This window comes from Hemiscyllium ocellatum, chromosome 12 (assembly GCF_020745735.1).
Source record: "Hemiscyllium ocellatum isolate sHemOce1 chromosome 12, sHemOce1.pat.X.cur, whole genome shotgun sequence".
Lineage (NCBI taxonomy): Eukaryota > Metazoa > Chordata > Chondrichthyes > Orectolobiformes > Hemiscylliidae > Hemiscyllium > Hemiscyllium ocellatum.
In genome coordinates, this window is record NC_083412.1 from 34,332,771 (window position 1) to 34,360,333 (window position 27,563).

The window sequence follows — 27,563 nt, forward strand, 5'->3', positions numbered from 1 at the left end:
CCCTGAAGGTTGGCAGCTGCCTAAGAGGAAATTGAAGTGTTTGTCTTCCAGCTTCCTTGGATTTCACTGCAACACTCCAGCTGCGAGAAAGATGGAAATTGGAAGCAAAGTTGATTTAACTTTTCCAATTTCATACAAAAGCAGGAAGCAACACTGATATAACCGACGATGTACCGGAGAAAAAGTTGTGGAAGGAGACTCAAGTAGGACGAGAACAAGGAATGGTTCACGTACCCCACAAAGAGAAAGACATAAATAGGACTTATGTGGGCACCAAAGGCCACATTTTTTTAATATAATATATTTTTATTAAGAAAAAATAGATTTTTAAATATTACAAATACAAAAGAATGCAATTCAAAACAGTACAAAAATAGTACAAAACTAAACCCAAATAATAAAAACAAAATTCCCCAGTCCACCCTCCTATACGAATGTATAAACATATTTTGAGAAGTATAAAATTTAAAAAACCTAAACTAGCTATTTAACTAACTAAATACCTAACAACAAACAAATAAATAGTAATAGCTCAGCCCAGCCAAACAAAACACTCATACATTCAGTTCCTCCTCCCTGGATATTGGATTCATGAAACACAATTGTTATGGCTATATAACAGTGTGGCAGATGAATCTGTGTCCAGGTATTTCAAAAAGGGTTGTTGTGTCTTGTAAAAATTCTCAGTTTTGTGGTGTACCACATGAGAGAAAATCCAGGGGAATATGCTCCCTAACGATCTTCCGCCAACCCGACAGGCCTCGGGGGGGTTTTCTGATATCCAACCTAGCAAGATATTCTTCCTGGCACAGAATGTAAGAATATTGAAAAGTCTTTTCTTATGTGAGTCTGTAGAAAATACAATGGGTAGGCCCAAAAGGAGCGAAATAGGGTCCTTCTCCACTGCTACACCTAAAATCCTCTCCACTGCACCCACCACAGCGCTCCAATATGTTTGAAGCCTGTCACAAGACCAAAGACAATGGGTAAGAGTACCCATACAGACCTTGCACTTGGGACATGCTGAAGATACCCCTGGTTTAAATTTTGACAAACGGTCTGGGGCTAAGTGGACCCTGTGGAGAATCTTCAACTGTAAAGCATGGGTCCTATTGCAAATTGATATCTTCCTTGCATTCTCCCAAATATCCTCCCATGCCTCTGAAGAAACTTCAACACCCAGCTCTCTTTCCCACATCTTGCAGAGTCAATCAGACTCATGAGGTGGCACCCCCCAATTGGTGATATAGAGTACTGACAGAGAGAGTACTCTTAGCCCTTAGTACCCCTCTTTCTATGTCAGATTTGTAGGGATCAGTCAAAAGTGTGGTCTTTTTTTTGAATAAAATCCCTAACTTGAAAAAACGGAAGAGGTCTCTATTAGGTAACTCGTACTTCCGTACTAACTGATCAAAGGACATCATTACATCTCCCTCAAATAAATCACCCATGCAAGATATACCCTTAGCTGCCCAATGTTTAAATCCTGAATCTATCATACCTGGTTGAAAACTCGGCATACCCACTAAAGGTGTAAACAAAGAAGTTTTGCCAATATTACCTTCCCTCTGCCGAATTGCCCTCCATGCTTTAACAGTATTGATGACTATTGGGTAATAGCAATATTTCCTAACTGTCCTCACCTTGTCCAAAAACAGCAAACTGGTAAGGGGGCACCTTGCCTGGGAGACTTCAATATCTAGCCATATTGAAAGAGGGTCCCCACAAACCCAATCACTTACGTAAGTCAAAAGCGAGCTTAATTGGTAATTTTTAATGTCCGGAAGGTCTATTCCCCCCAATCTGTGAGGCAACTACAGTTTGGCTAATTTAATGAGAGGCCGTTTACGGTGCCAGATAAAGGAGCTGAACCAACTGTTCAGTCTCCTGAGTGTTTGTTTTTTGAAAATCAGGGGGAACATCCATATAGGGTATAGCAAACGAGGGAGAATATTCATCTTAATAAGCACTATCTGACCCAACCATGAGACTGGAAGTGCCTCCCATCTTTGGAGATCTTGTTTAATTTTTTCAAATAATTGAGTAAAATTGGCTTTGAACAGCCGAGCCAGAACTGGAGTAATGAATATGCCCAAATCACAAAACCACCCTGTGACCATCTAAGTGGGAATCGATAGTCACTCTCAAGGGCCAACTCTTTCGTAAGACCACCCATAGGCATAGCCTCTGATTTAGCAAAATTAATCTTATACCCTGAGAAAGCACAAAACGCATGAATGCATTGTATCAGGCAAGGCACTGAAATTGCTGGATTTGTCAAGAAAATTAGAACACCATCTGCATACATCGAGATCTTATGTAATTTTGACCCCACTTCTGGAGCTGATATATTGGCCTCTGCCAACAGTTCAATCACCAACGTAAAAAGTAATGGTGAAAGGGGACAGCCCTGCCGGCTGCCCCTAGAAATATTAAAATTGCTTGATCGTACCCACTTGGTAATGACCGCAGCAAGAGGTACACTGTAGAAAACCTTTACCCATCTTATGAAAAGTTTGCCCAGACCAAACCGGTCTAGAGTATAGAAAAGGTATGGCCACTCAACTTGGTCAAATGCCTTCTCTGCATCTAAAGAAATCACCAATCCCTGTATTGTCTGCTGTTGGCATGCTTGAATTACGTTAAGCAGCCTCCTAACGTTATTGGAGGATCTGCGACCCTTTAAGGAGCCTGTCTGATCCTCTTTAATAATAGAGGGTAACACAGTCTCCAGCCTTAACGCAAGAGCCTTAGAGAGGATCTTAAAGTCCACATTTAAGAGGGAGATGGGCCTGTATGAAGCACAGTCTTCCGGATCCTTCCCTTTTTTAAGGGTAAGTGAAATATTGGCCTCTCTGAGATGGTGGGAGACAAAGATGACTGTATGAATCATTAAACATATTCAGCATCGGGCCTGACAGTATACTTATAAATTCCTTATACAATTCACTGGGAAGTCCATCAGGACTGGGTGCCTTTCCACTCTGAAGCTACCTCACAGCTTCCTGCACTTCTTGCCCTGATAATGGGGCATTGAGAAAGGACTGTTGTTCGGGAGTCACACCCGGGAGCTTCAGATCTCTAAAAAAGGATACCATTTTGGCCTGCCCCTCCTCACAATTCTCAGACTGATATAACTTAAGAGTAGAATCTCTGGAACACCACATTAATCTTTTTAGAATCACATGTTAGGTTCCCAGACCCTTCCCTAATCGCTGTAATGGTTTGTGGGGCACTTCTTTTTCTGGCAAGGTATGCTCAGTATTTGCCTGGCTTGCCACCATGCTCGTATAACCTTTGCTCTGCAAAAGCCAGCTTCTTCTTTGCCGTCTGCGTGAGCACAGAATTTAGTGCAGACTGCAGTGCCGTAATCCTCTGTAGTTTGACCAATGAGGGTCTGTCAAAATAGGCCTTCTCGGCTGCCTTCTACCGTGCTTCAAGGACACATTGCTGCTCACCCTTCTGCTGCTTCCTACTTGTGAAATATGAAATAACTAATCCTCTGGCATAAGCTTTGGCAGTTTCCCAGAGAACAGATGAGCTATCAACTGAGCCTATGTTGATGTCTAGGAATGCCCGAAATTCCCTAGAGAAATACTCCACAAACTTGCTGTCCATGAGAATAAAGGGGTCCATTCGCTAGTACCTTGAATCCACTGTAACATCCTTAATTTTACCACGAGGTACACTGGAGCATGATCAGAGTTGGCAATATTACCAATCGTACAGGATGCCACCAGATCCAGAGTTACCGCAGGGGTCAGAAAAAAAAATCAATCCTTGTGTGACATCTCTGCGGATTGGAGAAAAACGTGAAATCCCTACCTGTAGGGTGGAGACACCTCCAGACGTCCACCAACCCTAATTCCCCCACACAGACCCAATACTTGTTTAGTTTGTGCAGAGGGTATTGAGGGACCTTTAGGCAACCTGTCTACTGTGGGGTCCATGAGGCAGTTAAAATCTCCCCCTATAATGATGTGCCAAGACTTGACTCTTATCAGTTTAGAAAAAGCATCTACCATGAATTTAAGAGGATGAGCTGGGGGACAATAAGCATTTAAAATGCCACATTCTTCCCCATTTATCAAGGCTTTAAGAATTACAAACCTCCCAAATGTGTCTTTAACACATTCCAACAATTTAAATGAGAGAATTTTCCTTACCAATATAGCCACTCCCCTACTTCTGGTATTAAATGATGAAAAATAAACTCAGTCTAAGCCATTCTGCTGTAATTTGTCTCTCCTGTAACAAAAGCAATATCCACCTTCTCCTTTCTAAGACTCAAGAGTACCTTCTTCCTCTTAATTGGTGAGTGACTTCCCTTGATATTCCAGGTACACCATTTAATCAAATCATCAGCCATAATCTTCTGCAATTACATTTAAATTCCAGAGAGGAGGACCGAACCACAAATTGCTGAGCCTTAGTGTCGCATGGTCCACCAAATATAAAAACTACACAACCTAAAACCACTACATTTAACAAACATACAAAATTATTAAAAATAAAAAACAAAAACCAGAAAACAAACCAACATATAAAGCACCAATAGCGTTGAACAGGGGAACTCACCCCCTGCCCGGAGGGGGCAACTACCTGTCCCGAACTGCCCATAAATAGGCATCTAACCATCTCAACCAACTTCACTTCTCCCAGCTAAAGCCGCATCACAAGCACAAGAATAAACACCCCATAGAATATCAATATGAATTTTAAAAAATTCTTTTATAAAAAAGGGGGAATAAATACCCCACCCATTCTTTGGTATGTCCTAACTTAGAAATTTAAAATGTATATTTTAACCACCGCCAAACATAGTTTGAACCAAATTATTATCAATAGAGGAAAAGAAAAGGGGAAAAACAAAGCTCCAACTGGATTTCCTCCATTTCTTTCACAGAATAATAAACGCATACCCAAGCAACAATATTTATACATACTACAATTGTTTAAATTAGGTTAATTTGCCCACAAAGTCTCTTGCCTTCTCCGATGTGTCAAAGAGATGCATGGATCCATCTAAGGTGATCCGAAGCACTGCCGGATATCTCAGGGAGTTCTGAATCCCAAGCTCCTTCATCAGTCTTCTCTTGAGACCATCATACGATTTTCGTTTCTGTATCACCGCCGCTGAAAAGTCCTGAAAAAACATGATCTTAGACCCCTCGTAAATTAGGGCCTTTGAATCCTTCCCCTGGAGTCTGGAAGCCTCCACGACTTTGTCCTTATCCTGGTAATGATGGAACCGCATCAGGAAAAGACAAGGGCGTTGACCCAGACCCAACCTCTGTGCTGCGATCCAGTGAGCCCTCTCTATCTTCAATCCTCTCATGCCAGTCTCCAAGTCAAGGAATTTCGGAAGCCAATCTTCAACAAATTCCGCAGGCCGCTCACCCTCCTTACCCTCAGGCAGAGCGATGATCTGAATGTTTTTTCTCCTGCCCCTGTTTTCAAGATCATCCACTTGGCCATGCAAATTACGAACCTGCGTCTTCAGGGCTTGGATCCCTTCTTTGAATGAACTGGCATCAGCTCCCACCACTGTGACCCTGTGCTCCACCTCATCCATCCTCTTCTCCAGGTCTCCCAGCTGCTGCTCATGCTTCTGCAGCATGAGACACACTGGAGCCAGCTTCTCTTCAATCTGTTTCCCCAACATCTCGCGAGATTTCGAGCGCTGGTTCACCAGGTCCTGGAGAGTAATTGGCTCCAAGGCTGCTGCAGGCTGAGCTGCAGACCCGGCCTCGGATGCTCCTCCTCCCTTTTTAGGCATTTCTGGACAGCTGAAAACACAGGTAAGTCAATTTTTAAATGTTTCTTGGGGCTCCACAATCTTTCCAATGCCCCAAAAAATCCTGATGACCTGTGTTGGGTGAGTTAAAGAACCGTCCTGCTCCTGCTGCGATGCGAAGCTCTGCAGTGTGATCTTCTCAGAATGCTGCCATCTTAGATCCCAGGCCATATCTTTTACTTGTGAAAGCGGACTGAGTTTAAAAAACATTGATCAAGTGAGAACGAGCTCAGTCAGGCAGAAGAGGGTGATGGTGGATTGGGGCTATTCGGGCCTCCTTTGTAAAACACTGTATTTAAACATATTGCCAGACTTGTGAAAAACTTGGGATGCTGTAACTTTTACTAGATTACACTAGGTTTTTCTGAAACCACGGGGTTCATTCATAGTCTCGATTATCACCTTGCTATTTATTCTTCCCTGGTTATATCTTAACTTGCTTCTCAGTTTTACTCAATGCGTGCATGCACGCTTGTAGGTTTGCGTTGCATTTTATTCTTCCTTGCATTTCACTAATTCACTCACTTTCATTTCAGAAAACCTAGTTAAATTGACTCCTTTTAAAACATAAATACATCAGGATTGAGAATGGTATCCATGAATGAAGGGATCTTTGCTTCAAGTTAATCATGTTGCGATCAATAGAGGGAAGAGGTTGAATAAAGGATAACCAGTCCCTCCCCCCTCACCGAGAATCATAATGAATTGGGAAACTTCACTCAGATACAGGTCATAATACTGTCTAGGTTATAATGTATAAAAATGCCTTTGAACTGAAATTTTAGTGTGCAAAACACAGAAAATATTTTGGGTACAGTTTTAGAAACGAAGGAAGTATGATTTTCAAAGACAATACTAATTGAAGACATTATATAGGGCAAGATTCCAAACTCCCTAATTAAAATTAATCAATTACAAGTGTCCCAGGTTCCTCACACTCAAGGACCACTGGAGATGAGGCATCTGCTCAGCCCCATGGAAAAAAACCCATGGCCTTAGTTATTAATTGCTTTATCAAAATGCACAGTCAGGCACTGAAACAGCAGACGCGTCTGTCAGAGGCACTTATTAAGCTGGATTGAAGGATGGAGGATTTCTTCAATGTATTCAGTACTATGCTGGATCTAGTACGTCTCCATGGACAGGTTGGCGATGCCCTCGATATCCATGTTGAGTACACTCAGCATCTGGTCCCTGGCTCAAGCTTGACAATATTTGCAAGGTCAGGGGGACAACAGACTGCAATGTAATTCTAGATGCCTTCTCCTCTAAGGAGACTCAGCGGTGCCTGCAGGCAACATCAGTAAGGAAGAACAACAAAGGCCTCAGAAGTGTCTTCCTGGGGCATGTGAGAGGTGGAGAAAGTGGGGTCAAACTCAGCAACTCAGTCAAATCCCTCGAACTCAACACCGCCTTCCAAACCTGCAATCTTCTTCCTGACCTCTCCGCCCCCACCCCCACTCCGGCCTATCACCTTCACCTTGACCTCCTTCCGCCTATCGCATTTCCAACGCCCCTCCCCCAAGTCCCTCCTCCCTACCTTTTATCTTAGCCTGCTAGATACACTTTCCTCATTCCTGAAGAAGGGCTCATGCCCGAAACGTCGATTCTCCTGCCCCTTAGATGCTGCCTGACCAGTTGCGCTTTTCCAGCAACACATTTTCAGCATGTGAGAGGTGCCCAGTCCTTCCAAATCCCACCTGCCTGTGCTTCCAAAGGGTACAGCAGATGAGGCTGAGGGTGAGCATGTATGTAGGCATCTCAGCAGTCCTGCGCCCTCTCGACTGAAAGGCACCGAGAAATAATCACCCAAGTCTTCCAAGAGAAGTCAACCAGACAACTGACTTCTTCAATCCGAGTTGCAGACATCAATTTTGCATTCCAATGTAATGGGAGGCATATGAAGAAAATGAGGGAATATATGGCACATTTAAAACATAACTGTAGATATCCTTTCACTTATGTTCAGTTTACTGTGTAAAAATGGTAGGTAGGGTATAATTTTGTTGTCATACTTGGTTAAGGTTTACCAATGATGTGTCAAAAGGACAGTCTTCAGGATTCCTTTTAACCTGTTAGCCAGTGTAAGAGACTTCACTACAGAACCTCTGATTTGATATCCTGACCAGAGCCTTAAAAGCTACATAACATTAGTACCACGTGAGGTAGGTGCACTGTTTAACTGCTGCTTTTCCCCTAATGATCAGAGGGCATGTCATGTGTAAAAAGGTGGAAGTGGGATCACGTGAAGAAACCAAGTGTTCATTCAGACAAATAAAATACTTTTAGCAACACAAAAGGTGAGGGATGGCAAAAAAAAAATCAAAGGTTTACATGTCATTTTAATTCATCAGGGATTATTTGTCACATGATCAAAAGAATGTAAAACAAAAATGAATTCAGTAATCCTGTATTCCACACACGTGATATTTTAATTACTTGAATCTAAGGTATATTTGTTGACTCAAGTATTTGGAGTTCAACCAGTGAGTTCAAAAACATGAGAATATGTCCTTACCTGCAATTTTTAAGAACAGTGGTAACAACTGTCCATATGCTCCTTCCACAAAGAAGTTGTTCCATTCATTTATAAGGTTAGGAGGAAAAGCTGTGCCTATTTCTGGTGTTATTGTTTGAAACATGCGGCCAAGGTCTGACAGCATGCCACAAATCTGGCAAACAAAATGCAGCACCAATGGCTTGGAAGAAAGTGACACAATTTCACTCATAGTCTGAAATTACAAAAAAAAAGGTCAATCCAATCAGCTTGCACAGAAGTATAAATCTGGCAAAAACAGGAATTAAGGTGTGTGGTAACATTGCAAATGCGAGGCCAGTGACAACAGAAAAATAAAAAGTGTGACAAAATAAAGCACTACTTAGCAGAATATAGAGTTCTATTTAATGTATATTTCCTGGAAGGAATCTATTAACCTTTAAAAAATAATCATACCTATTCTTGAATTGAGAATTTATATAAACAAAAATAATCAGTCTACATCTTAAGAAATGGAAAATGGCTAAAATTAGATTTTTTTTCCCTCAGTTCCACATTCAAGGTGAGGGATCCTAATAGGGAACAGAATGCATAACCATTTAAACACTCAACATTAACAGATTATGATGGAAAACATAGCAAGGCCAGATGCAACAAAGTTCCATCTATTTGCTGTGGTGTCTTCTAAAGATCATCTGAGTGCATTCTAGTTTCATAGTTTTCAAAATTGTCCAGAGTGGAGCCTCTTAAATCAAAATTTGCCAGTTTAGTTCCCCTTAAATTAGTGACAGATATTACAGTAATTTTTGTCAGGGTTTTGGTGATGATTTGGATAGATTTGCAACTTTCCAAACAAGAAAAATGGGTATTGTAATTACCCACTATATGAACAGGCGTATTTTTATTTCCATTTAATTGAAGTGAAAAGAAAGTTGGATAGTTTCTGTAATGGGTGGCCATTTCACACTGCTGGTTTCACACCTGAATAGGAAATTGACGTTGTACCCCATATATATGAACATAAAGACTTTCACTTGAACATAAAAGTAAACCTTTCAGCAAGACAGCAGCCAAAATCATTCAAAAGAGCAATTATTTTAAATATTCTGTTTTTTCAGAAATGTTAAATAGTAAGAAATAAAAGGCTGCATTAATCTCCACAAAGATATGAAGGCTGTGCTCACTGTCATCAACTAGTTAAATCAGTGAGGGAAATAAGAGAGGTTTAGAGATTTATTTATTCAGAATAGTCTCAAGTTATTATGTTTTGACAAAAACAAAATCGAGATCCTGGGACTAAATGTATGAATGTGCAGAACAGAGGCACCGCGACTGGAATTGAAGGATAGAGTTTCACCAAACAGCCTGAAAAAGGAGCAATTCAAAACAAAAATAAAAATGAGGCCCTCACACTATATGTACTAACGGGCACAGAACAGCCATGGTGACTGGCACCACAGCACAGTCACTGAGACTGGCACAAGCTTACTTGCTTCCAGGAGCTGTTTCATTATGTACTTTGTTAGCTTTCATTGTCATTATATTATCACGTGATTTTTATATTGTTATGCCAATGAAACTTTGAGGTCATCCAAAACTATGCTCCCAGTGGCTTAGTTTACAGCAAATCCTGTTCCTCCATCACCCCTACGTATTCTAGTCTAAATTTAACCTGCAGTCAAGAATCACTTGATTTTAAAATATTAATTTTTTCAAATCCTACCACACCATCAGTTCATCTTACCTCTGTAATCCCCTCCAACCAATCAACCCTTCATATAGGTACCCTCTAATTCTGGACTCCTGTGCATTCCCAATTATAAACACTCCAGCACCGCAGACTAAGTATTCAGCTGTCTATGCCTCAAACTCTGGAACATCCTCCCTATATCTCTCAACCTCTACCTTGCTTCTCTCCTTTGGGACACATTTTAAATCCTACCTTTCTAACCAAACTGTTACTCATCTCACCTAATAGCTCTGATGTATTTGTGATCCTTTGCTTTATAACTTTCCTATGAAACACGATGGAATATTTCCTTATTTTAAAGACATTATATAAATTGTCATCAATTTGAATGTATAAGTACAGGAAAGCTGCACACAGTATGCTAAAGGAAGCGAAGTTTCTTCTTTGAATACATTTAATGTGGTGCAAAAAGCAACAAACTTGAGAGTAAGAAAGCTAGTGGAAGGCAGACAGTTGGCTTCAAAATGGTCATAGTTCATGTTTATTTGTCATTTGTATCTCTAGAACGGGATGCTGGAATGGTGAGGGTGTTCAGGTACAACTTCAGTTATATGTCTCAACCAAAATGTTGGAAGTTTGCAGCATAAAATGTTTGACATTACCTAAAAAAAAGCAATTAATCACGATATTTGTTGTCATATTGATGAGAAACAGAAACCAAATCAATTGTCGATTAAAAAAAATTATTTCTGCTTATTGACTGACATAATTTAACAGCATTCATTATTGTTCAAATTCTACTAAACGAAACAGCCCTGATTTTGCAGTTGGTGGTGAATGAACAATGCTCGTCGCTTGTTACAGCTTTAACTCTTGGTTTTTGTCTGACAGCTTAGAATCATTGGGAATTTGATGCAATACAGAGCCTTTCAAACAAGACATGAGATCTGTGTGAACAGAGGATGCAAAAATATGCCTCTTTAACCAATCAAACTGAAGAATCCTTATTGAGCAGAGAGATTAAACCATGAAGCTAGAATTAAACACTTAATTCAATGTAGAATCTTATTTTAAAAAAAAGCAAGAAATAAAATATCAGACTAAGAAGTAACATAACTGGAAAGAAAAACTTTGCAGCACGAGTTCAAAGCCAAAGGAATGGGAACTTATACTTATAAAAGTACACTTTCAGTACCAGAAAGGTTGCATGGAAGAAAGTCATGGCATTAAAAATTCACTTACACATGACTGGGCCACACCCTTGTTTAATGAGTATCCAGTGGTTAAGTATTTAACATCTTTTGCATCTTTCATTAGTTTGAATGCCAACTATTTGACCAGATTACACTATCTAGCCAATAAAGTCTCTTAGGAAAGATTGTCGAGACCCATGGCAAATAGGACAATATAGCGATTTCTCTGTTTAACTGCCCATGCGTGACACCACAAATTGCCATTCAATTTGCTCATTAACCATTACTCTTACCTCAAAATCTGAGCCAAAGTTTACCTGATACTTAATGAGCTGCTCATAATATTCAAGTCAAAAAACAAACTTGATTCAGTGGTTTGCCTAGGACTGAGGTGTACATCATGCTGTAATTTAAGTCCTTGCCTATGTGCATGATGCAATCTACAGGACTACAAAAGTATTCAGCCTATCGGGTCTACTCAGCATTCAATGAGATCATGACTGAAAAGATAATCCTCAATGCCAGTTTTCCCCATAACGTTTAATTCTTTTGCGGATTAAAAATCTGTCTCAAATTGCATTGAGCATAGGAATTGGGAGCTCATGTAGCAGCTGTAGAGGACATTGGTGGACCACTTACGGAATATTGTGTGTAATTCTGGTCTCCCTCCTATGGGATGGATGTTGTGAAATTCAAAAGGGTTCATAAAGATTTACAAGGATATTGCCAAGGTTGTAGGGTTTGAGTTACGGGGAGAGGCTGATTAGGCTGGGGCAGTTTTCTCTGGAGCATCAGAGGCTGAAGATTGACCTTATAGAGGTTTATAAAATCACGAGGAAGCATGGATGCCGTAAAAAGACAAGGTCTTTTCCGTGGGATGGGGGAGTCCAGAACTAAAGAGCGTAGGTTTAGGGTGAGAGGAATAAGATATAAAAGGGACCTAAGGGGCAACTTTTTCACGCTGGTGGTGAGTGTATGGAATAAGCTGCCTGAGGAAGTGGTGGAGGCTGGTACAATTGCAAATTTAAAAGGCATCTGGACGAGTACTTGAGTAGGAAGAGTTTAGAGGGATAAGGGCCAAGTGCTGGCAAATGGGACTAGATTTGGTTAGGCTATCTGGTCAGCATGGACGAGTTGGACTAAAGGGTCTGTTTCCATGCTGTAAATCTCTATGACTCTACGATGTTATCACCTTTAAATCAACAAATTAAGTCACTTGCAGTCCTTGAGTCACAGTCAGTCGTTATTCTAAATCTCACCTCCAACCATGTCAAAACAGAGCACATGATGAAGTCCCACTGTTCACTTGTTACTGAAGTTGGAAAATGTTTGATCAGCAATCTCAGAAAGCGTAAAATTTCCACATTGATTCCAAGCAAAGTGGCGTCAGGGCACTTCAAATTACTGCAGAGAAATCAGAGATGTTAAAAAGTTTACAAAATTCGTGCTCCCTAAACAATCTGAGCCACAGAGTCAAGATTCCTCCACATAACATTTTAAAATGTTTGAATCATGCTTTCAGTAAAAATATTATGAATATAGACTTCCTTTTCAATATATCATCAACAATGTTATCAAAGTGCTTACTTTGCAATATCCTGCTAATTGAAGCTCAGCTTGTATTCCGCTGGAGCCACTCTGCTCCTGACCTCATTACAATCTTGCTTCAAACATGAGCAAAAAGCTCAAGTCCAAATGAGAGTGACTGACCTTGACATCAAGGCCACATTTGATGGAGTGTGACATCAAGGAGCTCTAGCAAAATTACAGTCAACAAGAATTGGGCGGAAACTCTAATCCTGTCTATGAATCAGAGATCTGTATATAATCATGCCTGATAATTTAGAGCTGCTATAATTTGAACAGAAACAAAATCAAATCTCATCAGTCTTCTCTAGTGGAGATTAAAGATCCCAAGCTATTATCAAACAAAAAAAAACAGGCAGCTCTCTGGATGGCCCCAGCTTCCACATCCAAATGTACCACAAAAAAGATTAATCATTCAATTTTAGTTGCAGCATATTAGTGGCATAACAATATATCTTTCATTTATACAGCATCATTCATGGCCTCAGGATCTCCAAATGTATTTTACAGTTAATTAAGCATCTTTGAAATTTAAAGACTGTGACAAGAGTGAAAAAAACCTGCTGTATTTGCCAATATGCCTTTGCCAAGAGTCTTGGTACATCAATAACAATATAATAAATATAGCATTTTGAAAAAGCAATATAAAGTTTCAGTAGAAGATTTGAAAGGGTAGATTTCACATGGTTTACATGAAGAACAGAATGTTTTCCTCCCCTGTCTTATCCAAGTCATATAAAGTTACTACAGTACTGTAGACTAAAGTAGAGTGATATGTCAAAATCAAGATATTATGCCATTAAGGTCTATAGTTTTGAACCAAATAGACTGGTGATCATGAGTAGCATCATACTATTTGTAAAGATACAAACCTATCTCAAATAAGTTTTTAAACAAGCAAAAACACATCCACCTCGTCTGACTCCTCCCTTCCCTTCCTCTGTTTCCATTGCTGTTTCCACTTCTGGGGACAGACTGGCCACTGATATCCACTATAAACCCATCTAATCCCGCACCTGGATTATACATCCTCACACTCTGTTTCCTGTAAAGACTCTATTCCATTCTCCAAATTCCTCTGCCACCATTGCACATGTTCCAATGAGGCCAGCTTCAAAAAGGGAGGCTCTAAAATGTCCACCATCTTCCTCAACTGAGGATTCCCCAGCACCATTGCCAACAGAGCCCTCAACCAGGTCCGTCCCTGTCTCATCCTTCTCTTTTTTTTTGTGATTAGATTACTTACAGTGTGGAAACAGGCCCTTCGGCCCAACAAGTCCACACCGACCCGCCGAAGCGCAACCCACCCATACCCCTACATTTACCCCTTACCTAACACTACGGGCAATTTAGCAAGGCCAATTCACCTGACCCGCACATCTTTGGACTGTGGGAGGAAACCGGAGCACCCGGAGGAAACTCACGCAGACACGGGGAGAACGTGCAAACTTCACACAGACAGTCGCCTGAGTTGGGAATTGAACCCAGGTCCCTGGCGCTGTGAGGCAGCAGTGCTAACCACTGTGCCACCGTGCCGCCTCTTCTCTCTCACAACAGCAATAGGGCTCCCCTGGTTCTTACCAAACATCCCACCAGCATCCATCCAGAAGATCATCAGCTGTCATTTCCGCCACCTCCAGTGAGATGCCACTACCAGTCACATATTCCCTTCCCATCCCTGGTCCACCTTCTGCACAGACTGTCCCCTCCGAGACATCCTGGTCCTATCTTCTTTAACTCCCAACACACCTCCCACAGCCCCAAGTATCTTCCCCTGCACCTGCCGAAGCTTTAATACCTGCCCATTTACCTCCTCAGTATCCAAGGGCCCAAATATACCTTCCAGGTGAAGTAGCACTTCACCTGCACTTCTCACAATCTAGTCTACTGCATTCGCTGATCACAATGTGGTCTCCTCTACATTGGAGAAGCAAAGTGTAGAGTGGGTGACTGCTTCACAGAACATCTACGTTCTGCCTGCAAAAAAGACCCTGAACTTCCAGTTGCCTGCCACTTTAACAGACCACCTTGCTCCCTGGTCAATATCTCTGTCTCAGGTTTGCTGCAGTGCTCCAACGAATTCAGGGCAAGTTAGAAGAACAATATCTCATTTTTTGCTAGGGGATCCTGCAGCCCTCCAGACTCAAAATTGAGTTCAATAATTCTAGGGCCTGAACTCTCCCATGTCCAAGCCCCGTACTACACAAACCAGGCTTTTATCACATGGTCTGTCATTACACAACACCTATCGTTAGCCACTAACAATTTCCATTAACAACTGTTCACCCTCCCAGCCAGATCATTATCAATTCCTTTGTCTGTCCAACTGCTCTTTTCTTTCTGTGGGGTCTGTCCCTTCCTATCGTTTACTCCTCATCCCCTCCGTCCCACCCTAATCTTCTGCTTATAAACCGAAATGTTCCTAGCTGACGTCAGTTCTGAGGAAGGGTTACCAGATCTGAAACGTTAATTTTGATTTCTCTTCACAGATACAGTCAGACCTGCTGAACTTTTCCAGCAATTTCTGTTTTTGTTTCTGATTTCCAGCATCTGCAGTTTTTCGATTGTTATGCAAAAATTCTTGTTGTTTCAATTCAATATTTGTAAAGTTTCTTCATTCAGATTTACTTTGTTAACAGTCTTAAAGTAACAAATTCCTATACAAACACATTGCTTTTGCTATCTGTAACAGTTGTTTGCAAGGCAAATTTAAGTATATCCAATTCATCTTTGAAGTGATTACTGTTGAAACAAAGTTTCCATGTGGAATATTTACATTTTTAAAGTAAAATGGAAAAAAAGTAACAGCTTAGATGATTAACTTACCAATCAAACAAAAATATTTCTTCTTCATAGCTTCTCCATTCCATAATTGTATTTAATACATCTATAAACAACTGGTCATCTATATGTTGATCTTCCACATTGGTTCCTTTCTGTAGGCAGCTATTTATAACAACAAGGCATCCAAACCCTCCTGTAAAATCAGTACAAGATGCAGCATTTAGTATATATAACTAAATGTAACACAAAATTGCTTTAAAATTGCTGAATAAAACAAAGCACAAAGTTTAATTAAAGAATTAGACTGCTAAACATATTTATTTTATTCTTACAATGGTAGACTTACACTTTTGGTATGCAAAACTCCTCATTCATTCAGAACCAGGCAAGTTTGTCACATTAGAGAAATCTTATACAATATTTAAACAAAATAGTTGGCACACAATGAGATTTAAGTTTTGCAGAGCATCACAAAGATCCTTAAAATACTTCTTTTAAAAAATGATACAGCAGAGCCACAGACAAAACAAATGCAAGGGGAAGAAAAAGAAAAGGTCTGAAACTGTAATCTCATTGTCAATACAGATGGAATAGTAGAGTCTAAGGAACATCAGATGAGTGTTCTGAGGAAGGGTCACTGGTCCCCAAACATTAATTCTGACTTCTTTCCACAGATGCTGCCAGACCTTGTCCAACAGGTACGAGATTCTTGCTCCCTGTTCGGATGAGGAAAAGGGCTGTGGACAGGATGCGCCAACTGACCAAGGCACGATGGTGCAGAAGGCCATTCAAGAGGGGGGAGCTAATAGACAAGTAGTGGTTATAGGGGATTCTATAATTAGGGGGACAGATAGTATCCTTTGCAAGCCGGATCGGGAGTCTCGCATGGTGTGTTGCCTGCCCGGTGCCAGGGTGCGGGACATCTCCGACCGGCTTGAAAGGATATTGGAGCGGGAGGGGGAGGATCCAGTTGTTGTGGTCCACGTTGGTACTAACAACATAGGCAAGACTAGGGTGGAGGACCTGTTTGGGGATTCCAAAGCACTAGGCAGGAAATTGAAGCACAGGTCCTCAAGGGTCATAATCTCCGGATTACTGCCCGAGCCACGTGCCAATTGGCATAGGGACAAGAAAATTAGGCAAGTAAACACGTGGCTAAGAGATTGGTGTGGGAAAGAGGGCTTCCACTTCATGGGGCATTGTCATCAGTTTTGGAACAGGGGGGATCTGTACCGTTGGGACGGTCTCCACCTGAACCGATCAGGTACCAATGTTCTAGCGAAGAGGATAAATAGGGTGGTCAGTAGGACTTTAAACTTCTGAGTTGGGGGGGAAGGGAAAGTGAAAGCGACAGGGAGTATGGCGTTAAATGGAAAGATGGGAGTATGGGCGGCACGGTGGCACAGTGGTTAGCACTGCTGCCTCACAGCGCCTGAGACCCGGGTTCAATTCCCGACTCAGGCGACAGACTGTGTGGAGTTTGCACGTTCTCCCTGTGTCTGCGTGGGTTTCCTCCAGGTGCTCCGGTTTCCTCCCACAGTCCAAAGATGTGCGGGTCAGGTGAATTGGCCATGCTAAATTGCCCGTAGTGTTAGGTAAAGGGGTAAATGTAGGGGTATGGGTGGGTTGCCGCTTCGGCGGGTCGGTGTGGACTTGTTGGGCCGAAGGGCCTGTTTCCACACTGTAAGTAATCTAATCTAATCTAATCTAGTAATCTAATAAGCAGCAGGATAGCATGTGTCCAGGCGGATTTAAAATTGAGGCAGACTGAGAATGCAGAAAAAAGCAAGGATAACTTAGGACATCATATGACTTCCAACATCTCTAATGATAAGGAAGTTAGCATTAAGGCACTTTACCTGAATGCTCGTAGCATTCATAACAAAGCAGATGAACTAATGGCACAGATAATAGTGAATGATTATGATGTGGTAGGCATCACAGAGACTTGGTTACAGGGGGGTCAGGACTAGCAGTTAAACGTCCATGGTTTTTCAACTTATCGAAAAGACAGAGAGGTGGGCAGAGGGGGTGGGGTTGCCTTGTTAGTTAGGAACAAAATTAAATCAATGGTATTGAATGACATAGCGTCAGATGATGTGGAGTCTGTGTGGGAGGAATTGAGGAACCACAAAGGCAAAAAAAACATAATTGGAGTTGTGTATAGACCTCCTAACAGTAGTCAGGACCAGGGACGCAACATGTACCGGGAAATAGAGAAGGCATGTCAGAAAGGCAAAGTCACATTGATCACGGGAGACTTCAATATGCAGGTGGACTGGGTAAATAATGTTGCTAGTGGGTCCAAAGAAAGGGAATTCATGGAATGCTTACAGGATGGCTTTTTGGAACAGCTTGTCATGGAGCCCACAAGGGAGCAGGCTATTCTGGACCTAGTGCTTTGCAATGAACCAGACTCTATAAAAGATCTTAAAGTAAGGGAACCCTTAGGAAGTAGCGATCATAGTATGGTAGAGTTCAGTCTGGAGTTTGAAAGAGAGAAAGCAAAATTGGATGTAATGGTGTTACAGTTAAATAAAGGTAATTATGAGGGCATGAGAGAGGAACTGACAAAAATAGACTGGAAGCAGAGGCTAACCGGGAAGACAGTAGAGCAAAAATGGCAGGAGTTTGTGGGTATAATTGAGGACACTGTACAGAGGTTCATCCCCAAGAAAAGAAAGATTATCCGGGGAGGGATTAGACAACCATGGCTGACAAAGGAAGTCAGGAAATGTATTAAAGAAAAAGAGAGATCCTATAAAGTGGCCAAGAGCACTGGGAAATCAGAAGATTGGGAAGGATACAAAAACAAACAAACAGAGGATAACAAAGAGTGTAATAAGAAATGAGAAGATCAAATATGAAGGTAGGCTAGCCAGTAATATTAGAAATGATAGTAAAAGTTTCTTTCAGTACATAAGAAACAAACGACAGGCAAAAGTAGACATTGGACCACTTCAAACTGATGCAGGAAGCCTAGTGATGGGAGATAAGGAAATAGCAGGAGAACTTAACAAGTACTTTGCGTCAGTTTTCACAGTGGAAGACATGAGTAATATCCCAAAAATTAAAGGGAGTCACGGGGCTGAGTTGAGTATGGTTGCCGTTACGAAAGAGATAGTGCTAGAAAAGTTAAAAAGTCTTAAAATTGATAAATCTCCTGGCCCCGATGGGATACACCCTAGAGTTCTGAGAGAGGTGGCTGAGGAAATAGCGGAGGCATTCGTTGAGATCTTTCAAGAGTCACTGGAGTCAGGAAAGGTCCCGGTTGATTGGAAGATGGCTGTTGTAACCCCCTTGTTCAAGAAAGGATCAAGACAAAAGATGGAAAATTATAGGCCAATCAGCTTAACCTCGGTTGTTGGTAAAATTCTAGAATCCATCATTAAGGATGAGGTTGCTAAATTCTTGGAAGAGCAGAGTCTGATTAGAACAAGTCAACATGGTTTTAGTAAGGGGAGGTCATGCCTGACAAACCTGTTGGAATTTTTTGAAGAGGTAACAAGTAGCTTAGACCAGGGAAACCCAGTGGATGTGGTCTATCTAGACTTTCAAAAGACTTTCATAAGGTGCCACACGGGAGGCTGCTGAGCAAGGTGAGGGCCCATGGTGTTCGAGGTGAGCTGCTGGGATGGATTGAGGATTGGCTGTTTAACAGAAGGCAGAGAGTTGGGATAAAAGGTTCTTTTTCAGAATGGCAGCCGGTGACGAACGGTGTCCCGCAGGGTTCAGTGTTGGGGCCACAGCTATTCGCATTATATATTAATGATTTGGATGAGGGGACTGGGGGCATTCTAGCGAAGTTTGCCGATGATACGAAGTTAGGTGGACAGGTAGGTAGTACTGAGGAAGTGGGGAGGCTACAGAAGGATCTAGACAGGTTGGGAGAGTGGTCGAGGAAATGGCTGATGGAATTTAACGTGAGCAAGTGCGAGGTCTTGCACTTTGGCAAAAAGAATAAAAGCATAGACTACTTTCTAAATGGTGAGAAAATTAGTAAAGCCAAAGTACAAAGGGATCTGGGAGTGCTAGTCGAGGATTCTCTAAAGGTAAACATGCATGTTGAGTCCGTGATTAAGAAAGCGAATGCAATGTTGTCTCTTATCTCAAGAGGGTTGCAATATAAAAACAGAGATGTGCTATTGAGACTTTATAAAGCTCTGGTTAGGCCCCATTTGGAGTACTGTGTCCAGTTTTGGTCCCCACACCTCAGGAAGGACATACTGGCACTGGAACGTGTCCAGCGGAGATTCACACAGATGATCCCTGGAATGGCAGGTCTAACATATGAGGAACAGCTGAGGATCCTGGGATTGTATCCATTGGAGTTTAGAAGATTGAGGGGAGACTTAATAGAGACGTACAAGATAATACATGGCTTAGAAAGGGTGGACGCTAGGAAATTGCTTCCGTTAGGCGAGGAGACTAGGACCCGTGGACACAGCCTTAGAATTAGAGGGTGTCAATTCAGAACAGAAATGCGGAGACATTTCTTCAGCCAGAGAGTGGTGGGCCTGTGGAATTCATTGCCACAGAGTGCAGTGGAGGCCGGGACACTAAATGTCTTCAAGGCCGAGATTGATAGATTCTTGTTGTCTCGAGGAATTAAGGGCTACGGGGAGAACGCTGGTAAGTGGAGTTGAAATGCCCATCAGCCATGATTGAATGGCGGAGTGGACTCGATGGGCCGAATGGCCTTACTTCCACTCCTACGTCTTATGGTCTTATGGACCTGCTGAGCTTTGACAGCAAATTCTGTTTTCTTTCTTCGTGACTGACATCTGGGCCTAATGCCTAACTTAGGAGAACTGTCTCACACACGAGTAAAGTACCATTAGTTGCAATATCGTCATACTCATGAACTTTATCTTACAGCCAATGTCCCAGACAACACTATGGTCATTCCTGGGTACATTCTGCTCCAATGCAGGTCAGATCCAGCAAAGATGGTGGCACACTGATATAAAGTGGGAAGGAATTGTCCTGGAGTTCTCAACATCAACTCTGAATTCTGCAATCCTGCTGCATCCAGTCGTGAGTAATGATGGACAATTAGACAACTAGCTGGAGAGGGTACTTTACAAATATTCTCATCCTCAATGATGGGAAAGTCAGAGTACATGAGTGCAAAAAATAACAGTGTCACATTTGCAACTGTCACCAGATGTCACCAGGATCACAAGTGCCATTTTTCAGCCAAGTCAATTCATTCCACTTTGATATCAAGCAACAGCTGAAGACAATGTAGATAGCAAAGACTCTCGGCCCTAACAATATTCCGGCAATAGTATTGAAGACTTGTGTTTCAGAATTATAAGTGCCCTTAGTCAAGCTGTTCCAGTATAAGTAGCACACTGGCATCAAATCAGTAGTAATATGAAAAGTTGCCTAGGTATGACCTGTACACAAAAAGCAACACAAATCCAACTTAGCCATATATTGTTTGGGTAATGCCCAGGGTCATTATTTCCAGATCCCACTGCCTCAGTTCAAATATGGAAAGAGGAGGTGAACTCCAGAGATGAGGCAAGAGTGATTTCCCTTGACACCAAGGCAGTATTTGACAGAGTGTGAAATCAAAGAGCCACTGCAATACTGGAATCAATGGAAATCAAGAGGTAAATTCTCCACTAATTGGAGCTATATCTGACACAAAGGAAGATAATTAGAAGCCAGTCATTTCAGCTCCAAGACATCTCTGCAGGAATACCTCAGGGGAGTGTCCTAGGCTCAACTGTTTTCAGCTGCTTCATCAACTGTCTTCCTTTCACATAATGTCAGGGTGAGACTGTTGCTGATGATGGTACAATGTTCAGCACTATTTGAAACTTCTCAGACTGAAACAACCCATGTCCAAATTCAACAAGACTTGGACAATATCCAGGCTTGGGCTGACAAGTAACAAGTAACATCCATGTCAGACAGGTAACAAGCAATGATCGTCTCTATCAAGAGAGAATCTAGTCATTGCCCATTGGTATCCAATGGCATTTACCTTCGCTGAATTCCCCAGATTCAGCTTCTGACATGGTTGGGGAGCAATGAGGACGTGGTTTATCATTGATCAGAAACAGCACTGGATTACCCGTATAAATACAGTGGCTACAAGAACAGATCAGAGGCTCGGAATCTGACAGGATCAACACAGCTCCTGACTCCCAAATGTTGGTCCATCATTTACAGGCACAAGTCAGGTGTGATGGAATACTACCTACAAATATATTGCAGATATTCACCAAGGCTCCTTGGACAGCATCTTTTAAAATCACAACCTCTATCACCTACAAAGACATGTGCAGCAGATACATGGAACAGCATGGAAATATATTGCCATTCCTGCACTGTCCCTGGGTCAAAATCCTGGGACTCCCACCTAACAGCATTGTGGGTGCATCTACAACAAATATACTGCAGCAGTGCATGAAAGCAGCTCACAATCAACTTCTCTAGGGTAATTAGGAATGGGTAATAAATGTTGGGAATGCACATGCTAAACACATGGGTTATGGCAAGCAAACGGCAATAATATGGACCAGTGAGACAAATAAGCTCATCCTGGTCCAGATTGAACGCATTTCTGCATTCTGAAAGAAGCTTGAGAAGACAGCTGAAGCACTTTTTGGTGTGTCTATATATATATATATATATATAGATTGTGTATTCTAAAATTCAACAGAAAAGGAAATTGTGCCAGTAGACTGCCAGTAAGCTAATGTTTAGAAAAGGAAATAGAATAAATTCAAGGAATTACAGACCAGTTAATGCTGACGGCAAAAATAATATTGGAACTTTTCAAAAATTGAATGTAAAAACTGCTAGAAACTGAAAATGCATTAAAAATATAATCAACAAGGACTTCAGCAGGAAAACTTCAACTTGATTAACCTTACTGAATTATTTGAAGAAATAACAGAAAATACCTGCAAAAGTAATGAAGTGGATGTAGTAAACAAGGATGACCAAAAGGTATTTGATAAAATAACAGGTTATCGAAATGACCTGCAGAATTTATGCAAAACAGCAATTTATCAGGGTTGGATGGGGTGTAAAACTTTGAATAGAAGGTAATCGCTAAGAAATCCAATAAAGAATTCATGGGATCATTCTTACCCAGAGTGTGCCGACAATATGAAAAACATTGGACAAGCAATATTTGAGGTGAATCTCAGGTTAGAAGCTAGATAAGTGCATGACAGAGAAAGGAATAGAAGCTTATGTGCTATGCTGACATGACAAAAATTGAGGGCAAGGTTATGCAGATTATAAGTGGCTTCACAGCCTCTTTTGTCCTGTGATTTTATTTAATTCCCTTGCAATTTTCCTTTGTAAAACACTTTAAAAGATGACTTTTTTTCTCCCAGATGGTGACTTGCAGGGACATCTATTCCATTAGCAACATACACCATAGAAAAGCTACACCACTGATAGAGGCCAATCAGATGACCATCTCAGTCACCACTTAAGACAGATTGACCAGCCAATAATTATTTAGCTTATCCTTCTCACCCTTTTGAATAACAGTACAATGTTTCTAGACCCTGATGCTCTTATAACTCATCTGTTGATCCACCATGAATTGGAAAACAATCATCATGTCCCCTCTAATCCTTGTACCAATCACCTTAAATCTTTGTCCCATGGAATTGATCTTTAAGAAGGTGAAACAAGTCCTTCCTGTCTGTTTTATTCAGTCCCTTATTATTCTGTACATCTTGATTAAGGTCACCTGTTAACATAACTTGTTCAAAGGAAAATAACTCTAGCATATCTAAACTTTCCTCACAGCTATAGTTCAAGCACTGGCAAAATTATTGTAAATCCTCTTCACTTTCTGTAAAACAATTATATTCTTCTGAAATGTGGTGACCAGAACCGTATACTGGACTCCAGCCGTGGCTTTACACAGATCTGGCACTAATTCCCTGCTTCTGTAGTCAGTCGCTCACCTAATTAAAGAAAGCACCCCACATACCTTCTTTGTCACCTTAGTTACCCATACTGCAACCTTTGGGGATCTGTCAACATACACTACAAAGTCACTTAAATCCTCTATCCTTCTCAATAGTCTCCCATTTATTTGTATTCCCTTGCTTTTTGGGCCTCTCCAAATACAAAGCGTTGCACTTCTCCAGATTCAGATGTAACTTTTCAAGTCACTCACCCAAACCACTGATATCATCAGGTAGTGGACAGCCATCCTCTTCACTATCAACTACGTAGCCAATTTTTGCATGACATGCAAATTTTCCAATCATGCCTCCCCAATTTAAATTAAATAATTAATAATTACCACAAATAACAAGGGATCAAAAATTGAACACTTGCGGACTACTGGAAATGGTTTTCATTGCAAATCATCTGTCAACTACTATCCTTTGTTTCCTATCACTGAGACCATTTTGGATCCAATTCTCCACATTCTCCTGCATTCCATGCGGTTTAATTTTTCTTAGCAGTCTGCCACACGGGAAATTGGAAATGCATGACTAAAATCAAAGCAACCAAAATCCATGCACTATGCACATCAATCTGACTGGTTACTTCTTCAAAAAATTCAACCGAAGTAGTAAGACACAACCTTTCCTTAACCAATCACTCTAAAATCCATGCCTCTCCAAGTAACAGTAATATTGATTGCAGTAATTTGTCCATCACTGAAGTTGGACTGACCTGCTGATAATTATTTGGCCTATTCCTCTCACGCTTTTTGGAACTGGCACTTTTACAGACGTAAAATCCTCTGATACCTTGCTTGTATCCACTGAAGACTGGAATGTGTGATTGCCAGAGTATCAGCTACTTTCTAACTGGCTTCCGGACTTGGTGATTTGTCCACCTTTAAGGAGGTCAGTACCTCCAGTACTTCCGTTTTCATTCGGCTTATTTTATGTAATACTTCACATTCCTTTTAACTAGAAGGTCTGCTTTATCCCTCTCTTTAGTGAATACAGAGACAAAATACTCACATAGCACCCTGACAACATCTTCTGCATCTGCACATTTTACCATGTACATCTATGATTAGTTCAACAGTTTTCTTAGTCATCTTCTTACTATTAATGTACTGATAAAACATCTTTGGATTTTGTTTAATTTTACAGGCCAATTTATTTTTCATATCCTCTCTTGGCTGTCCTGATTTCCTTTTTCACTTCATCTCTGTACTGTCTACACACCACTAATCTTTCTGAAGTATTTGTTTTTTTAAAAGTTGTCAAAAGCTCTAGTTTTCTTATTTGAATGTCAGTTAGTTCAGTTGGCTGAATGGTTGGTTTGTGATTCAGAGTGACAGCAACAGTGCTGGTTCAATTCCGGCACCAGAATTCTCTGGATTTTAAAAGGATGGTTTTGGGCTATGGATGAGAGTTTAATTTGCTGCATCCATGGATAGCACTGCAATGATCAAGACTATAATACTCATTTTGCTATGAGCAAGATTAAGAGGAAAACCTATGACAGATATGGAGGATGCGCTTCACTGTGTCGAGGGGGCTTTTGGGGTGGGTTTAAAAAAAATAGAAGAATGGAATCAAGCTCTAAAATCATTGAACTCAACGTTGTGTCGCAGAGGCTGCAGTATCCCCCCCCAGGGAATATGAGATGCTGCTCTTCGAGTTTGCGCTGAGGCTTGCTGGAATACAGTAGCGGGCTTGCCTCAGAAATGTTATCATGGGAACATGACGGTGTGTTAAAGTGGAAGGCCACTGGAAGGTCTGGGTCATTTTAATGGACCAAAATAAGAGACTCAGAGAGCTACAGCTATGAAAAAGCAACTAGCATCTGAAGAAAGGAACCAGAGTCTTCAGGAGGGTTATGAAGTTATGAAACAGGGGTTTCTGAAGACATTGCAGTTATCTGCAGACGAGTAAATGGAAGCATCAGAGATGTTTTGGTATAACTAGGGATACCATCACTGACATCTGCTAACTCCAATATGAAGATCTGCAGATGCGTGACTTATGAAGTAGTACTAGGCCCATGGTTCTGAAGATCACAGTGGTTTCTTTCAAATCTCAAATGGGGACATGAGCTCCCAATTGGTGAGCCACAAGTTCACCAATGGCTCTACAGGAAAGTAATTCAGTTTGTTCCGTTCACCACATATCCAAAGTGCCAGTCAGTGCCCAAACTGTTAGACTTGCAGCAATTACTGGGTTCCTTAGATATAAGGGACCATTAAACACACATATGTGGCTCTCAGTGACATTTGTGACATCATCTAGCCACATTCTGGGACAGGAAGAAGTTTCACTTGCTCAATTTCCAGCTTGTAGATGTCAGACACAACAACCTCTACAGGTGTAGGCCTACTACCTAGGAGGCTGCTGCAATGCTTAAATTCAGCATCACTCCCAGTTTCCTTGAATGGTTGCTGCAGCCATCCAGTACACTACCTCCCTCAAGAAAATCATCTCTACTAAGCTGAGAATATAATTGCAGAAGAAAACCTGACAACTCTCTGCAACAATGCCTCTTACTAATAGGCACACATTTAGTCTAAAAAAAATACAACCCAGCATCTTATAAATGTAATTAAACAAATGTTCACAAATTACTTTTCAGCAATGTAGATTGAGGGATAACATTTGTCAGAATACCAGTCCTTTAATTTTCTGTGAATAATGCCAATGGATCTTTTACATTGCCCACTTGGTTTAATGTGTCATCAGAAAAATGACTACTGCACTCTCTCAGGACTATACTGAAGTGTCAACCAAAATTATGTACTCAATAGTTTGGAATGCAGCTTGAAATCACAAATTCAGAGGAACATGTGAAGTGAGTAAGAGTAAGGCTTTTTTTTAAAAAGACAATAAATATTTTATGATATTAAAATTAAAAGCAAAACACTGACCGTTAAGATTGGTAATATCTGTGCCCTTGCTTGTAGAAAGTTTTGCAGCACACTGTGTCACAAGAAGATTTTTATCTTCCTGGAGAAGAGATGGAGCAATGCACTGAATTGTGTGCAGACATGCCTCAGTCAAAGGGAAAAATCTGGAAACAGAAATGCAAATTAGTGACCAGGGACTATAGCATACAGTTGTAAGAAAATATCCACAGAAAAGGGACATATAGGTTTCTCAAGCAAGTAAGTAAAAGTGCAAAATCCAGATGAGAGATTAAGACTAGGATTCATATCCCAGATAAGGTCACATTTCACTCTGTGCCTGTACCTCCATCACCATTATAACTCTGACCCAGTTTCCTAGGATAGAATTCATCCTTTTTAAATAGTGGGTTCCTGACCAGGAAAGAGTTCCTAAACTTTCCAGCCACATTATCCGAGCCAAACCTTAACAGCCAGTCCTTGAAAGGTGCAGATGCAACCAAATGTGGAACAATTAATTTCTCTAAACTGGGTGAAAAATGGAGGCAGAAAAGGGCAATAGAAGGAACTTGGGAACACAGACTTCTTATTAACAGCTTCCCAGGGTTGGTAGCTATCAACTTCCCCCGGTAGCTCCAGGAAGTGGCAATACTTGTAGGACCTATTTTCTTAATCAACCTTTTCAGAGATGTTGCTACATACCTCTGGAGAAGGTGGACTTTGAACCCAGGCCTCACAGTCCATGGGTAGGGACATTACCATTGCCCCACGAGGACCATAAGCAGAAAACACACTGTCTGGGCCTGAAGAGTTACATTGTCATTTTAGCACACAAGGAGACCCCCCTGCCCATCAAGTCTAATCCACTCTCCGTGGAGCAATCCAGTTTGTACCAATCCCAAAGAATATCCCCATCACCTCGCATGTTCACTCCCCTCAAATGCTCACCCAATTTTCTTTATCAAATAACTTGAACATCTCCACTTCTGTCATCCTTGTAAGCTACAAGTTCCAGATCATTACTGGCTGAGTAAAAAAAAAATTCACCCAGCACCTTTGAATATTTTCACAAAACCTTCAATCCATGACCCCTCGCACCTATGCCATCAGCTAAAGGAAACAGCTTTTCTTTCTCTACTTTATTTAATCCTGTCATAACCTTATATCCAACCTTTCCTCAA

The 27,563-nt window shown here is 41.2% G+C and overlaps 1 protein-coding gene across 3 annotated transcripts in view; it reads right to left on the reverse strand.

Moving 5' to 3' along the window:
• The window catches only part of ltn1 (listerin E3 ubiquitin protein ligase 1), a 151,855-nt gene that overhangs the window by 25,728 nt on the left and 98,564 nt on the right, over positions 1–27,563 (reverse strand). For all 3 annotated transcript variants that reach the window (XM_060833496.1, XM_060833494.1, XM_060833495.1), the window contains exons 19-22: positions 26,407–26,549; positions 15,591–15,741; positions 12,437–12,581; positions 8,316–8,529 (exon numbers count right to left, since the gene is read on the reverse strand). In XM_060833496.1, the coding sequence (XP_060689479.1) occupies positions 8,316–8,529; positions 12,437–12,581; positions 15,591–15,741; positions 26,407–26,549 (653 nt within the window). The remainder of the gene's footprint in view (positions 1–8,315; positions 8,530–12,436; positions 12,582–15,590; positions 15,742–26,406; positions 26,550–27,563) is intronic.